This window comes from Nomascus leucogenys, chromosome 9, assembly GCF_006542625.1.
Source record: "Nomascus leucogenys isolate Asia chromosome 9, Asia_NLE_v1, whole genome shotgun sequence".
In the NCBI taxonomy this organism is placed as follows: Eukaryota; Metazoa; Chordata; class Mammalia; order Primates; family Hylobatidae; genus Nomascus; species Nomascus leucogenys.
Window position 1 is genome coordinate 108,724,042 of NC_044389.1, and position 15,088 is coordinate 108,739,129.

The 15,088-nt window shown below is 42.8% G+C and overlaps 1 protein-coding gene across 1 annotated transcript in view; it reads left to right on the forward strand.

Annotated features, from left to right (window-relative positions):
• PRKCQ (protein kinase C theta) overlaps nt 1-15,088 on the forward strand; it is a 153,950-nt gene that overhangs the window by 50,920 nt on the left and 87,942 nt on the right. The window contains exon 2 of the mRNA XM_003257616.3: nt 12,808-12,934. Coding sequence (XP_003257664.1) covers nt 12,817-12,934 — 118 coding nt within the window. The 5' untranslated portion in view covers nt 12,808-12,816. The remainder of the gene's footprint in view (nt 1-12,807; nt 12,935-15,088) is intronic.

The following is a 15,088-nucleotide window of genomic DNA, read 5'->3' on the forward strand; positions in this document are numbered from 1 at the left end:
CTGAAAATACAACTTTTACATCCTTAGTTCATGTGTCTTAATTCTTGATTCGGAAAAGGTATCAACCGTATTCTCCATATCTCAAAGTTAACGTGTCCAAAACAAAATGTCTCATCTTCTCGCGCCATCTAGTTCTTCCCACAGTGCTCCTATCTTGTGAATGGGGATGGCCTCCTACCATGGGTTGGGGCCCCAAATCTTGAGGCCGCCCTGCTCCTCCTTTTCCCTCCCCTCATCTTCAGTCACTTGGTGCATACCATCAAGAGATCTCGGAATCCCTGCACGCTGCCAGGGTCCTTCTGCTGGTGCCCCCCGACCATCAACTGGAAGAGCGAAGTTGCCCCCAGTAGTCTTTCTTCTTCTGCACGTGCTGCTTACACTCCTCTCAACACAGGGACCAGGCTACCCCCATTCTAGGTGTAAATAAGTCTGCTCTGCACTCAAAGCTGAAGACAGCACGCAGACCCCTCGGGCGGTGTCCTACCTGAACTCCAAGTTCTCACCATGGCCTGTGGACAGCCCCATGGGCACGCCCACCTCGTCGGTCTTCTCTACCCCTTGCCCACTCCATGCAGCCCATCCCCCTTCCCAGAACATGCTTGGCAGCTCCGACCTCACACCCATGTTTCTGCCGGGAACGCTCACCGGCCGTCGTCTGTGTGGCTCACTCTTCCCCTCCTGCAGGTCTTTACTCAACATCATTTCACAGAGACCCTTCGGGACCAGCAAAGCCCTCCCTGCCGCCCCACCCAGCACTCCCCACCTCTCTCCTCTGCTTAGTTTGTTTCATGGAAGTCCCCTGGTGTATTTCATATTATGTTCTTCTGCTTTCTTGTCTGTCTCGTGCATCTGGACCCCTGCACAAAGGATGGGTTTTGTCTCTTTGGCTGCCTGCAGTGTCCTAAGACACTTAGTGCCTAGTAGCTCTAGTAACTGTTTGTTGAATGAATGAAATGAGTGAATGGATGCATAGTCACTATAATCAGAAATCGTGGATACTGTAATCATAGAACATTAGGTCATAAATACCAAGGATCCTGAGGAAGAAGGAGAAAGAATATCTATGATTTGGACAGCCATTTTCCCAATTGTGGAACATTGTTTAGCATTTCAAATAATGAAAATAAACACACATAGAAGGCTATGTGCTGGGTGTTGTTCTGTTTTATACATATTAACTCGTTTAATCTGTGCAATGCACGTAGGAGTTTATGGAGTTTCCTCATACCTTATCTCATTCAGTTCCCAAAATAATACCAGCAGATTGTGGGTGATTACAACATTTTCAAGGATTCTTCCCCAGGGCAGCTGCTTGTGGGAGAGCTGAGGTCTAGAAATGAGGAGTTAGGAGCAGGAAAGGAACCAAGCCTGACCCTACCCCCACCCCAGCATTTTGATTTATGGAGCCCTGGGAGAAGAGTTTCTCCAAAATGATAGTTCATGGCCTCCAGCAGATCCCCCTCGAAGAAACCAACCTGGGAATGATCCTCTGTGTGGAGATCGAGGAGGAAAGAGGCAAGTGAGCCTTTCTTTTCTCCTGCTCGTGGACTTAGAGTAAGAGTGTCTGGGACATCCAGGTATATACTATTTCCATTTTTCCTTTTGACATCTTCGATGATTAAGATACCTGCTAACGATTTGTTCAGAAATCAGAATTAGTTGTAAGGCAGTTGCCTGAACAACTGAAAGCGTAATGACCCCACAGAGAGCACTAAGGCAACATAAAGTATGGCAAGATGGGATTATTAGATTGGTGCCAAAGTAACTGTGGTTTTTGCCAATACTTTTAATGGCAAAGTTTTTAAAAAAAGTATTTTTAGTAGAGGCAGGGTTTAGCCATGTTGATCAGGCTGGTCTTGAACTCCTGACCTCAGGTGATCCGCCTGTCTCGGCCTCCCAGAGTTCTGGGATTACAGGCATGATCCACCACGCCCAGCCTTTTTTTTTTTTCTTTCCATTACTTTTAATGACAAAAACTGCGAATTACTTTCACACCAAATTAATAGAATATTTGATGAGTTTTAATACAATTATTGTTTTTACCGCAATTGACCTTCCCCTACTTTTACCCTCAAAAAAAAAAAAAACTTAATAAATCCATAGTCATTTCAAAAGTGACTTCAATAATTTTAAAGTCGTTAATTGTTGGGACTCTGAAAATGTAGGAATCCTGTTACGCATGACAGATTTCCACAGCAGGCAACTGTCACCTAGCACATGCTTGGTAGTTCAGCTGTAACGTGGGCTAAAAGCTGATGGAAAGCCTAACCCCCTTTTAAACACTATTTCTATGACTGGCTGAACTCCATGGTGGACGGCAAGGCTGTGTCCTCCATCAGTGAGAGCCTGCCTGCTGCAGCCAGGAGTCACCTCACAGGGACTAGAAGCACAGAGGGAGGTGGGCCAGCTGGGGCCCGAGGATCCAGACTTGGTGAGACTCACAGACTTGGCCCACTGTCCTCCTCCCTCCTCACCCACTTTTCTCCCTTCTTCTTCACATCAGTACTGGTGGCAGCACCCTGAGCTGAAGGGGAAAAGTTCATATTCAACATCAGAAGGCATTTTATTTGTATGTCGCTTTGGTGAGAGCTTTGTCCTGTAAGAGGGGACCCTTCCCATGTAGGAGAAAGTCTACCCGTAACTGTCCCCATCTGAGCTATTAATTCTATGGATTCTGGAAGGAGAAAAACAAAAGTGAAAAGTAGGTAAGAAGAAAGCATCAGACATGGGCTTGGAATACGGCTGAAGACGCTAGATCTGGCAGGTGGTAGGATGCTGTGGAAAGGGACTGAAATCTGAGCCCTGAGTTTGAATTCAGGCCCTCCAAGCACTTTGTAACCATAGACAAGTCACCTAACCTTGCTGAGCCCCAGCCATAAAATCTATACATTAATAAGATGGAGATAACTACCGTAGTTGTCCTGTGCACCTGACAGCTACTGGAAGGGTTTATGGAGACAATATAAGTCAAAGTGCCTATGAGAGTTCATTACAATAATTAATGTGATTATTATTTTATTATTAGGTGAGTAACTAGTAATACTCACTCTATCTCATAGGATTTTTTAAGGATCTCATGAAGCATGAGAAAGATTTTGAAAGATGGTAATTGTGCTTGGTTGGAGATGACAGACCTCAGAAACAGAAGGAATGGCATGAACAGAGCCATAGAGACAGATATTCAGGGAGCTTCAGCAAACCGAGAGGAGTCCAGGCAGGCTGGGACTCCACTGAGAGTCGTGCTGTGTGAAGGGGGCAACTTGAACCCAATACACAGAGGCTTTTAAATAACAGGTTAAGAATTAGTCCCAGAACTTCGGGAGGCCTAGGCGGGTGGATCACGAGGTCAGGAGATCGAGACCATCCTGGCTAACACGGTGAAACTCTGACTCTACTAAAAATACAAAAAATTAGCTGGGCGAGGTGGCGGGCGCCTGTAGTCCCAGCTACGCGGGAGGCTGAGGCAGGAGAATGACTTGAACCCCGGGGGGCGGAGCCTGCAGTGAGCCGAGAATGCGCCACTGCACTCCAGCCTGGGTGAAAGAGCGAGACTCCGTCTCAAAAAAAAAAAAAAAAAAAAAAAAGAATTAGGCTTTAACTGAACAAAGACTGGGACAGCTTTCTTAAGTAACAGTGTAACTTGACCAGGGCTATGCCTTAGTGGGACTATCTATTCATGTAACCTATTAAAATTGGTGTCAGAAGATTAATAATGTCATCCCAGGTGTTTTATTTTCTATATTTCAAGGTTTAACTTCAACACTATCGTTGGTTTTTTGGGGAAAGTGCAGAGTGTTGTGAATGTTGGCAGGCAGGAGGGCAGCACTTGGTCTGTCCACGAAGCCTCCTTCATCTCTAGTTCTGACTGAGGGTTGACTGTTAGGCTTGGGTTTCCTTTGTCACTGTATTGTAGGGGTTATTTTAAAATATTATCTTCAATTTATACTTTATTATTATTATCATTATTTTGAAAAGGGTCTTGCTTTGTCCCCCAGGCTGGAGTATAGTGGTGCAATCACAGCTCACTGCAGCCTCGACATCCTGGGCTCAAGTGATCCTTCCACCTCGGCCTCCCGAGTAGCTGGAACTATAGGTGTGTGCCACCATGCCCAGCTAATTAAAAAAAAAAAATTAGAGACAGGGTCTTGCTTTGTTCCTGAGGCTGGTCTCAAACTCCTAGGCTCAAGGGATCCTCCCACCTCAACCTCCCAAAGTGCTGGGATTACAGGCGTGAGCTACTGCGCCTGGCCCATACTTACTATTTTAATTCACTTTTGAGACCATTTTTGTTGGTGAAAGCTAATATTTAACCTCTTTATTATACTACTTAGTAGAAGTCTTAGCAACAAAGCAAAACGCTACCCAACTATGTGATTTTTTTTTACTAGTTATCGTCTTTCTTCTGTGTACATTGTGAAAAGGTCTTTTTTTATATGTTTCTTTTAACAGTAGTCACTTTTACCTAAGAAACCTTTCTATCTCATAAAGAAATGCAAAAGCTATCGGTGTAGTTTAATTTGCCAAAATTTTTCTGAATTGATGTTTACCAAATTTGGCTGAGCAGATGTAATTGGAAACCACTGAATGCTTTGTTTCTCATTCCCAAATTTACTATTGATTAATCTGTGTTCTGTCTTCCATATGTGAGAGGTTTTGATACAAGTGATGACTATTGTTATTTTAATTCTGTAAGAATCTCCCCCAACACTGAGCCATCTCCCACTGAATTATAGTAATACAAATGCTATCCAAACATTTTATTAAATGAAGAAATTTGCTATTTCTTATTTCATTTGCTACTGAGGAAGAGAATTCTTGATATTTTTTTCAATTGATGAGAGTATATTATACTTCCATTGCTTTCTATTTATATAGAATTTGTCCCTATCAGGTTCAGTTATGTGGACATCCTCAGCATCTCTGCAAAAGCATTCTGGGGGTTTGAATTGTGGAGGGTGAATCAGCCTAGCTAAATAGGTGAGTCAGTGTCCAGAGAATCAAAAGACCAGAATTCTCAGTTCAGTACATAATAGCGTGTGACCTAAAGCACTGAGCAATTATACTTGATCATGTACCTGCATCAAAGCTACACACAAAAGACAAATGAGATCACACTTAAAGCTGAAAATAGTGAGCCTGTAAGAGTAAAGATCCTTTGTAGTTTTAAAGTACATATGGGCTGGGCGCGATGGCTCACACCTGTAATCCCAGCACTTTGGGAGGCCAAGGCGGATGGATCACCTGAGATCAGGAGTTCAACACCAGCCTGGCCAGCATGGTGAAACCCAGTCTCTACTAAAAATACAAAACTTAGCCAGGCGTGGTGGCACGCACCTGTAATCCCGCTACTCGGGAGGTTGAGGCAGAAGAATCGCTTGAACCCAGGAGGCAAAGGTTGCAGTGAGCCGAGATCATGCCATTGCACTCCAGCCTGGGCAACAGGGCAAGACTCCGTCTCAAAAAAATAAATAAATAAATAACATCACATAACATCACATAACATAACGTAACATAGTATATATCATGATAGTGTTTTGCAGCTGGGGTAGCAAAACTTGGAAGATTGGATGGACATACCTGATATCCATCATGATAATGGCTGCATCCAGATGAGGACATCAGAGGGTAGTAAGTGCTCTGCAAGAGATAGATGGAGGGTTTTATGCGAGCTCCGTAGCAGAGCGCAGAGGAAGGTCACATAATTTAACCCAGTTATGCTCCTAAAAGACTATTTCTACTTTCCTCCTGCTCTTTTTGGTACACACCAATGAAGTCGAGAAGGCCATTAGAAAATATATCAGAGTTGTAATAATAATAACTAACATTTATTGAGTATTTACTTTGAGCCAGCCCCATTCTAAGCACCTTGTGTGTATTTGCCCATTTAATCCTCATGGCTCTTTGGGATGAGTAATAGTATTATCAGTGATTTCCAAATGAGAAAGCAGGCTTAGAGAGTTTAAATAACTCCAGCAGTTCAGTGTATGAGGGCATCGATCTTTTGCTTACAACAAGTGCTGGGCTGAATCCTTTGCTCTTGACTCCCTCTGTAATTGTCTGTCATTTAATTTGACCATTGTATACTCTTGCAAGTAAAACAAATGCATGAGATGAAGAGATTTGGTAAAATGTTGCTTTTGAAAATGAACTCCCTAAGCAAAAATGCACTGAGTCTCTAGCATATATCAGACAGGGGGATCAGCTCTGGAGGCACATAGATGATGAAGTCATGGCCCCTTCTCTCGGAATTGTTGAGGAAGACAGACGTGAACCCATAAATCCAACTGCACATTCTAGGGAAATATGGCAGCTTGGGCACCAGCACCTGTCTCTTCCCCTGTCCCACAAGCTGACCACATCTCCAAAGGAATGTGATCACAAAGGGAAATTGTTTATCTTCACTGGGGATGAGGGAAGTAAGGCACCCAAATGCACTCGTTCTGAGGAGTTTTTGCTAAATGTATTGCAGATGAGACCAGACAGACTTGTGTAGTTGGAGTCAAACCCCTCTTCTGAGTGTATGTAGCATCTCAAGAATTAAGTAGGCGACATCCTGGTGGGGCTCTACTAAGTCCCCACATTAGAGGGCTGAGAGCTGGGAGCCACAGGATCAACCCCACTCAGACTGTAGAAATGGCAGGTGTGACGCAAATCAATATGACAGGTGCTGTCTAGCAGTGGACTCAGAGAACTGCAGGAGCCGGGGCTGAGAACTTCCCATGGAGAGGTGTTGATGGGAGGGCCCTGGAGGAGGGGAACGAAGGCTTCCAAGAGGAGCTAGAGACTGAGCAGGAACTCGAAAGATGAGGAAGGGGGCGGGGAGGATGGAGTGAAACAGGGAGGCGTTCCAGGGAGGGGATGCAGCTCTCCTAGAAGGCTGAAGCTGTGAAACACATGGCACATTGGAGAAACAGCAGCAGTTTTGCAAGATCCTAAGATCATTCAGGCTGGAGCATGGCGATTTGATGGAGACTGAGAGGTGACCAAGGCTGGACAGAGGAGGCAGGATAAGAAGCTGCTGCGAGTCACAGGAGAGGTGATGCAGAATTGGTGGAGCAGGAGATGAAGCAAGTGGGTCGTGGGGCACAAGGGGAAGGGTAAAGTTGAAGCAGCGGGTGAGGGCTGGGCGTCACGGCACCCAGCACTGAGCTGGCAAAATGAAGGAAGAGGCAAGTTTGAAAGGGAAGGCAGGGAGTTCTGTATGGGACCTGGTGAGTTTGGGGTCCCCTTGGAGATTTCCAGGAGAGAGTTGAATGCATGACTTTATTGCTCAGACAAGGGGTCTATGGGGGGACCTAGCCCCTGCCTTGTTCGGAACAGCCTGGCCAGTCAGTCTTCTTGTGCATAGATTGTCGTCATAAAGTATGAGACTACCATGTGTTACACAGTAGACCACCAGGATGGCTGAACAGTAGAAAAGAACTTTATTGGCAACATCAGTCTGCACACCAGGAAGAGACAGTCTTCGGCATGTACGGAAGGTGCTCTCTCTTCAAGGAGGGAAAGTGCAGGCTGGTTTTATGCCTCCCAGGGTCCATATTACACAGTAGAGTCAGACATATTCAGAAAGCTTTGGGGAAAAATCTATACATATTTATGAGGGGAGTTCAGTGCAGGTGCCAGGGGCAAACATATATCCAACATACATCCCATGTTCACTTTGGTGAACAGTTTTAGCATTAAAATGAAGTGCTAAATTTGGCTCTTTATGTCAAAAGGCAAATTATAGGACACAATGACATTTTGTGTGCAGCACCTGTAAGCTGCTGAAACTGGCTGGGGGTCTGCATTTCCTTATCAGGAAAGAATGCCTGGAAGGCTGGTCCCCTGTCCAATCAGAGTTGCAGGGGTCTGGGTTGTAAATCAGAGTTAGGAAGAGTCTCATACTTCACCTGATTATTCTTATTATTAGGGAGACTAGCAAGGGTGTGGCTTTTCCTGTAGCTGTAGGAATTTAGGAGGTTGTGATGCCAGCCAAGCCCTGAATCCTCGACCCCTGGGTAACTTTTGTTTCTTTAATCTTAGAGTCCATCTTAGTTGATGAAGGGGCAACTCTCTTGGTCTCTCAGATCACACGTGAATGGAGAGTGAAGATGAGACCGACTGAAATTTAGAGTGCACAGAGGACAGATCACACAGCTTAGTCCGAGGCGTGCTATTCCAGCACATATATTTTTGTCTAAGAAACTCTCCTTTCTGCTTAACACCCAGGGAAATCCCCTTCCCCCTACTGTCTGCTCCGAACACCAAAAGGCAACCCACGAAAATCTTTTATGTTAATTTCTTTCTTGTGTATTCATTACACATCTTCTTGGTTCTTGGTTCTTAATATAGATGGATAGATACACATATTTTTACATCCACACATATACATACATATACACACACATATATACTTACATATACACACATGTGTATAGCTGTTAAATGTGGTAACTTACATACCCAGCAGCATTGTGTGAAAGTGTATGATTCATTTTTTCCTTACCAACATTAAGTAATAGCATTTCAAAAATATTTGATAATTGCATGGGCAAAAACATATTATTGTTTTTATTATATATTTTTCTTCTCTTTTTTTTAAGACAGAGTCTTGCTCTGTTGCCTAGGCTGGACTGCAATGGCATGATCTTGGCTCTCTGCAACCTCTGCAGGGAGCCAAGCGATTCCCCTGCCTCAGCCTCCAGAGTCGCTGGGATTACAGATGCCCCCCACCATGCCCGGCTAATTTCTGCATTTTTGTAGAGAGGGGGTTTCACCATGTTGGCCAGGATGGTCTCGAACTCCTGACCTCAAGTGATCCACTCACCTTGGCTTCCCAAAGTCCTGGGATTACAGGCTTGAGCCACCATGCCCAGACTATTTTATTATATATTTTAAATATTATAATTCTTTTTACGGCTTAAATTAGGACTTAAAATGTTAATTTATCCTCAAATAAAATGCATTACTAATTTCTAATGTTATTTTATTCTCAGCTGTGTTTGCCTAACTGCAAATATTCAAAAGAGCTTAAATACCACAGAACCAAAGCTATTTTAATTTTTTTAAAGATCTGATCATTTCCCTTTAGTAATTTGAGGCTACTTTTGATTACTTTAAGATTTTAATTTAATATGCAGCTTTTTCATCTATATTCTTTTTACTTTATCTCTATAATCTCTGTATTTATAACACATGCCTTAAAATACCAATTGAATATATCTCTTTTCTTTTGGTTTTTGAATTATCATACAGTAAAATTGACTTTTGACTTGGTGTAGTTCTGTGAATTTAAGTCTAGACTTCTGTGACCACTCGAACAATCAAGCCGGAGAACAGTTCTGTCTTTCCCCAAAATTTGCTCATGCTGCTCCTCCCTGCTGCAACTCCTGGCAACCACTGATGTTTTTCTTCATATAGTTTTGTCTTTTCAAGAATGGTACATGCAATTACATAGTATCTTATTCTGCATGTCTTAAATTGCTCATCGGCTGAACATTTTTCCACAATTAGTTGCAACTATGATTTTTGTATCCTGTATAGCTTGTGCCTTTGCAGTTTATTTTCTTGGGTCATAAACAGTGCTTTTCTTACAAATTTGTATACCCATATTATGTAAGAATGGCGTTAGACACGCCGAAGACTGTCTCTTCCTGGTGTGCAGACTGATATTGCCAATAAAGTTCTTTTCTACTGTTCAGCCATCCTGGTGGTCTATTGTGTAACACATGGGAGTTTCTTAGACAAAACACATGAGAGTTTCTTAGACAAAAATATATGTGCTGAAATAGCATGCCTCGGACTAAGCTACACTAACCAAAGCTATTTCCCTGGGTAGGTCTTTACTGTTAAGTTTGGTTATTTTCTTTTTTTTCTTTTTTTTTTTTTTTTGAGACGGAGTCTCGCTGTGTCACCCAGGCTGGAGCGCAGTGGCGCAATCTCGGCTCACTGCAAGCTCCGCCTCCCGAGTTCACACCATTCTCCTGCCTCAGCCTCCCGAGTAGCTGGGACTACAGGTGCCCACCACCACGTCCGGCTAATTTTTTGTATTTTTAGTAGAGACGGGGTTTCACTGTGTTAGCCAGGATGGTCTCGATCTCCTGACCTCATGATCCACCCGCCTCTGCCTCCCAAAGTGCTGGGATTACAGGCGTGAGCCACCGTGCCCGGCCTGCTTATTTTCTTTAAATGTGTAAGACCTTACCAATAGGAATAACACTTGATAAATAATATTGTAATACTCTGGTGATCCAGTCTGATGCAGTATTCCTAAATCTGGGAAAGGTTGTAAAAAGAAAAAAAAAAAGATGCTATCTTAAAGATGCATTTTTTTCTGGTGTGTAGAAGTTGGAAACAGACTAAATATGTAGCTACAGACTTTAGTAATGCAGATCGTAGAACTACTGTCAGTAGGATGCCATGCAAGAATGAAAAGGAAGCCTGAGAAAATGTCAGAGAAACTTGAATAAAATGTTATAGTAAAATGTTAACTTAAAAAGCCAAATATAATTCCACAGGATGATCATAGTACGTAAGAAAAAAAAACACAAAACTTGCTAATTTAAAAGGACTAGAGAAAATAGATCAAAATAGTAAGTGTTCTTGGTGGAAATCTGGAGAGACTTTATACTAACTTTGTGTGTCTTCTTTATTTTTCATCATGATCACCTAAAAAGCACTCTGAACTACACAGAGAAAAGCACTCTGTAGTTTAGGTGTAAAATGCTGCCATCTGCCTGAAAAACTCACACCTGAGCTTGCAGTTCTGTTGAATGATGTGTGAAGATTACCACACAAATACCTATTCTGTCTTCTAGATGTCAAGTGTATGTCAGGTCGTGTCTGACATACATTTCTAAAGGTCTGCGACCAGACCTTTAGAAAGAGGGATACTGACTTGGCTGTCAAACGGAACACACATGTATTGGACAAATCGTCAAAATGCTTAGAAGTAACAGAATAGTGCAAGTGAATCTGGTGAAATGGCCGTTTAATCTGCATTGCTTATTAAGTAAGAAATCATTGTCTAGGCAAGACCTTCAGGAGGAGAGAGGGTTTTGCCCCAACTCTCTTCCTTGCTGTAGTGGAAGCCCTGGTCACTCTGGAGGTTTCTATCTCTTCCTGAGACAGCATTTCCCAGACGCCTGCTGGGCTGCTGTTGCCTGATTAGAAACTCACCCTGGGAATAGCAGGGTGACGCCAGAAAAGGCCAGGTGCTTTAACTCAGGCTTTGTGAGTCAGTGATCCCTCTGGACTCAAACAGAATTAAGGAAATCTTCAAGAAGTCCCGACAGGGCAAAAACTCCTGTAACTGGAGATTATTCTCAGTGATTTTTCCTGATTTGTGGAGAAATGAAATTTTGTCTAAAAGACCCAAGTGGCCCAGGAAAGAAGGGATTCTCAAAGAAACTCTCTCTGGAGAACTCACAGCTGTTAGCCCCGCTCCTGCCTGGGAATTCTAAACTCACAGGGCAAAGGGGGCCCCGTAAAGACAAATTTGTAAGTCATCTACCTGCTAATTCAGCAACGTGACAGATACGGAACCCAGCAAATCGTGATGTTTACCCAACCGTCTCCTTTAGATAAACCTTCCAAACTCTGCAGGAAATTAGGACTTCATTAATATCTGTGAAATTAGCAATGTCTGTCAAAAGCTCCTAATTTGTCTCTTTTGTAGAGTCAAAGAACACTGGCATTTAGCATACTGGAGATCCCTTTTGGCTTAGCTAGATGAGGTATTACAGGCCCAAGATCTCCAGGTATGTTACTGATTCTCCTTCCAGGTCTTTATTATTTCAAATAGTTTTCTTTCTTTATACAAAGGCAGAAAAGACAACCAACGCTTTGTTTCTTATCTTTGGCTTACTTATGAAAGCTTAGAAAAAATTATAAGTATAAAATTGTCAAAAAGAGAGATGGAGCAAGGAAGTAACTTTTTCACTGAATATCAGATGATAGTTTCAGATTAATGGGACCTCAGAAAAGTAGGTAATAAAGAAGAGGTATCTAGTTCACATAAGTGGCCAGAACACTCGATAATGGAACAATAGATGAAGAATTAGACTAGATTCCTGGATTTGTAGCTAACGCTTTGATAACTATCATCTAAGCCTCTTGGAGAGCATAATTACTGATTTTTGGGCTTTTATGAAGTATTTTGTTCATCCTTATATGAGAAAGCCCTATTTTATAGTAGTCAATTAGTTTGGAGTTTTCTATGTGGTTTGTGATGTTCAAAGGCTTAGAGTGTATGTGTGTGTGTGTGTGTGTGTGTGTGTGTAACTGTGAAGAAAGCAGACCTTTCTGAAAATGTCCAAGGTAAATAAGGATCAGCTGCTGAATGCCTTGGGCCAATCCCATTACACACATAAATAGACCATGTAAGAATTTTGCGGTGTCATATTTAACTAGTGTGACTAAAATAGACTCGCTCTATATAAACTCATTTTCTGATTACTGTGTGCTGTTTCCTGGGCACCTACTTGAATAACAGAAGACATAAAATGTTGGAAAACTTTTGCCTCACTCTCCAACCATTGGGCCTAACTCCATTAGGTTGAGTGGAATTAACTCTCGAGTTACTTCTCACTAGCGAGGTTGAGTGAGTTCTGGAAAGTCTCTCCCCTCGGCAAGTCGGTGTGTGGTTTTGGGTGAGTCCAGCAGTGTCCTCTGCAGAAGGGGAAGTGAAAACATTTGTTCAGAGGGATAGTGGACCTATGTGAGGTTCTGGCTGTCCATGATAAAGCACTAGTTAAGTAGACATGGGGCACCAAACATAATATCTTTTATAGCCCCCAAAACAGTTTGTCTTCTGTCTTTTTCCAGGGCGCAACCATGTCGCCATTTCTTCGGATTGGCTTGTCCAACTTTGACTGCGGGTCCTGCCAGTCTTGTCAGGGCGAGGCTGTTAACCCTTACTGTGCTGTGCTCGTCAAAGAGTATGTCGAATCAGGTAAGCTTGAGTGGGTTTTCAAGGCGGGGGAGGAGGAGGAGAATCCTGCTATGAACTATCTATGAAGCAAGGTCTTCCAGGACATTTGACATCATCTGGTGGAACCAAATCCTACTATGTAGGACACTGATGCCCAGCAAAGCCAAGGACTTCCTCATGGACACACATTTCGTGATGGACTCTAAACCAGGACCCGATGGCCTACCGGTGGCTCTGCTGCACTGTATCATTTTTCCAACATATACAAAGGGAAAGAGAAAGCTGGGCTGAGGAAATTACGTAAGGAGTTAATAGGAAGGAACTCTAATGAGCTGAAGTAGAACATGGGCCTATGTGGTTAAGCCTGGTTACTTTAAATAAGTCTAGGTAGATTAAGACTGCATAATCTTCCAACCAACTCTAAAGATTGCTTACTGCTGCTTTGGCAAAGCTTCAGTGGATATTACAAAGCATCTATAATTAGCCATTAGAATCCAAATTTCAGAAAACGTACTTTTGCACTCACTAAGGTCTTGGCCAAATGAAAGAATAGTGACATTTCATCAAGTTTAAATATTTGCAGGCAGCTCAAGGTGAGGGGGAAAGTCGGACAGCCACCCAGCGTCCCGTTTGTGGGTTCAGAATGTTCCGTTCCAACAGTCTTATGTGTAGGGAATCTCTCTGTGGTCACGTCGGCTGGCTTCCACTCTCCGAGATCCTCACCTCTACATTGTAATTTTGCCATGGATTTCCAAAGGAAAAGTAGGAGGGAGTTTAGATCCCACAACTCTCCTGACTGCACACCTTTTCTTGTTTCCCTACGTGCATTTTGATTTTAGCGGACACTTTGTAGGGAATGATAATGACGATGGATGCAGGCTTGCAGTAACTATGGAAGCCATCACAGTTCACTTACACAAAAGTGTTTACGGAGAGACCACTGCAAGAGTGCTGGGGCCAGAGCATAGAGGGAAAAAAAGTCAACCAAATAAGCTGAAGGAACTCAGGAAGACTGCCTTCCCTTTAGAGCATCTATTCTTGCAGAAGAAAGTGGCAATAAACAAAAATACAAATGGCAGGTAATGAAGGAACAAAAAGCAGTGTAAAGAAGAGAGGAACTGGGGGCAGAGATGTGTGTTATTTTATATAGGGTTGTCCTGCAAAGGCCTGTGAGCAGGGACATTTGCAGATGCAAGAAGAAACTAACTCAGACTTTGAGAACCTCCTGCCAGATACTCAGAGTTCAGATTTTGGGGTTCCCAAACCTACTATTTTGCATTCCCCACCAAAAGCCTTTTTGCTTCACAGCTGACTTTGTCCTTCCAGCCACTCTGAACACATCAAAGCCAGAGAGACTGTCTGAATCATCTTGATTTCCTTTTTGCCCAGAGTTCTCTCCTGTTTAGTTAAAAGTGTGAATGCCACTTGCTCCCAACCTAAAACCTTTCAAATGTCACAGACATCTTTGAAGTGTAAAATGTCTGAGTTTTTCAAAGCTGCCTTTGACTTAATGGGTCTCCTGGATCCAGTTCTCTTTACCATCTCAGGTCTCCCTGACATTTGCCTCCTGAGAGTCTTTTTTTTTTTTTTTTTTTTTTTTTTTTTTGCTTTTGGCCTTGCCTTTGAACTTGGTCTAATCAGCCATGTGGATCGAGAGTTCTTGTCAGAAAAGAAGGAAACTGGTTTTCCTAAATATTAGCCTGTGGAGTTGGAGGGAGTTTAGAGATATTTGCTTTTGATTTTATTTTGGGTTTGTTCTGAAAAGAAATCACTCTGAATATTATCATTCAGTATTTACTTCTACAGAATTTAAACACATTTCAGTTCTTGGGGTGTAAGGCTGCGTTTTCCACAATGAGCCAACAGAACAAGGACAAACAGGCCACGGGGCTGTGGGGCTGTGAGTCATTAAAACGGTAACACTCTAGATAGATAGGGTCCTCTGTTTAGGTGAATACAAACGTGGTGAATGAAAATGTAAAAAGTGCCTTGCTTTGGGGATTTTTGCCCCTTCTCAGAGGATTTTTGGCCCTTTTCTCCAGGCACAGAGAATGGTTACCGTCAAAAGGAATTATCCAGAAGGGAAGCTTCAGGTCTGTGGAAGTAAAATGTTACCGTGATCATTAATATTACCATTGGTTTCTAAAAAGCCCAATCTCCAGTCCAATTTCTTTT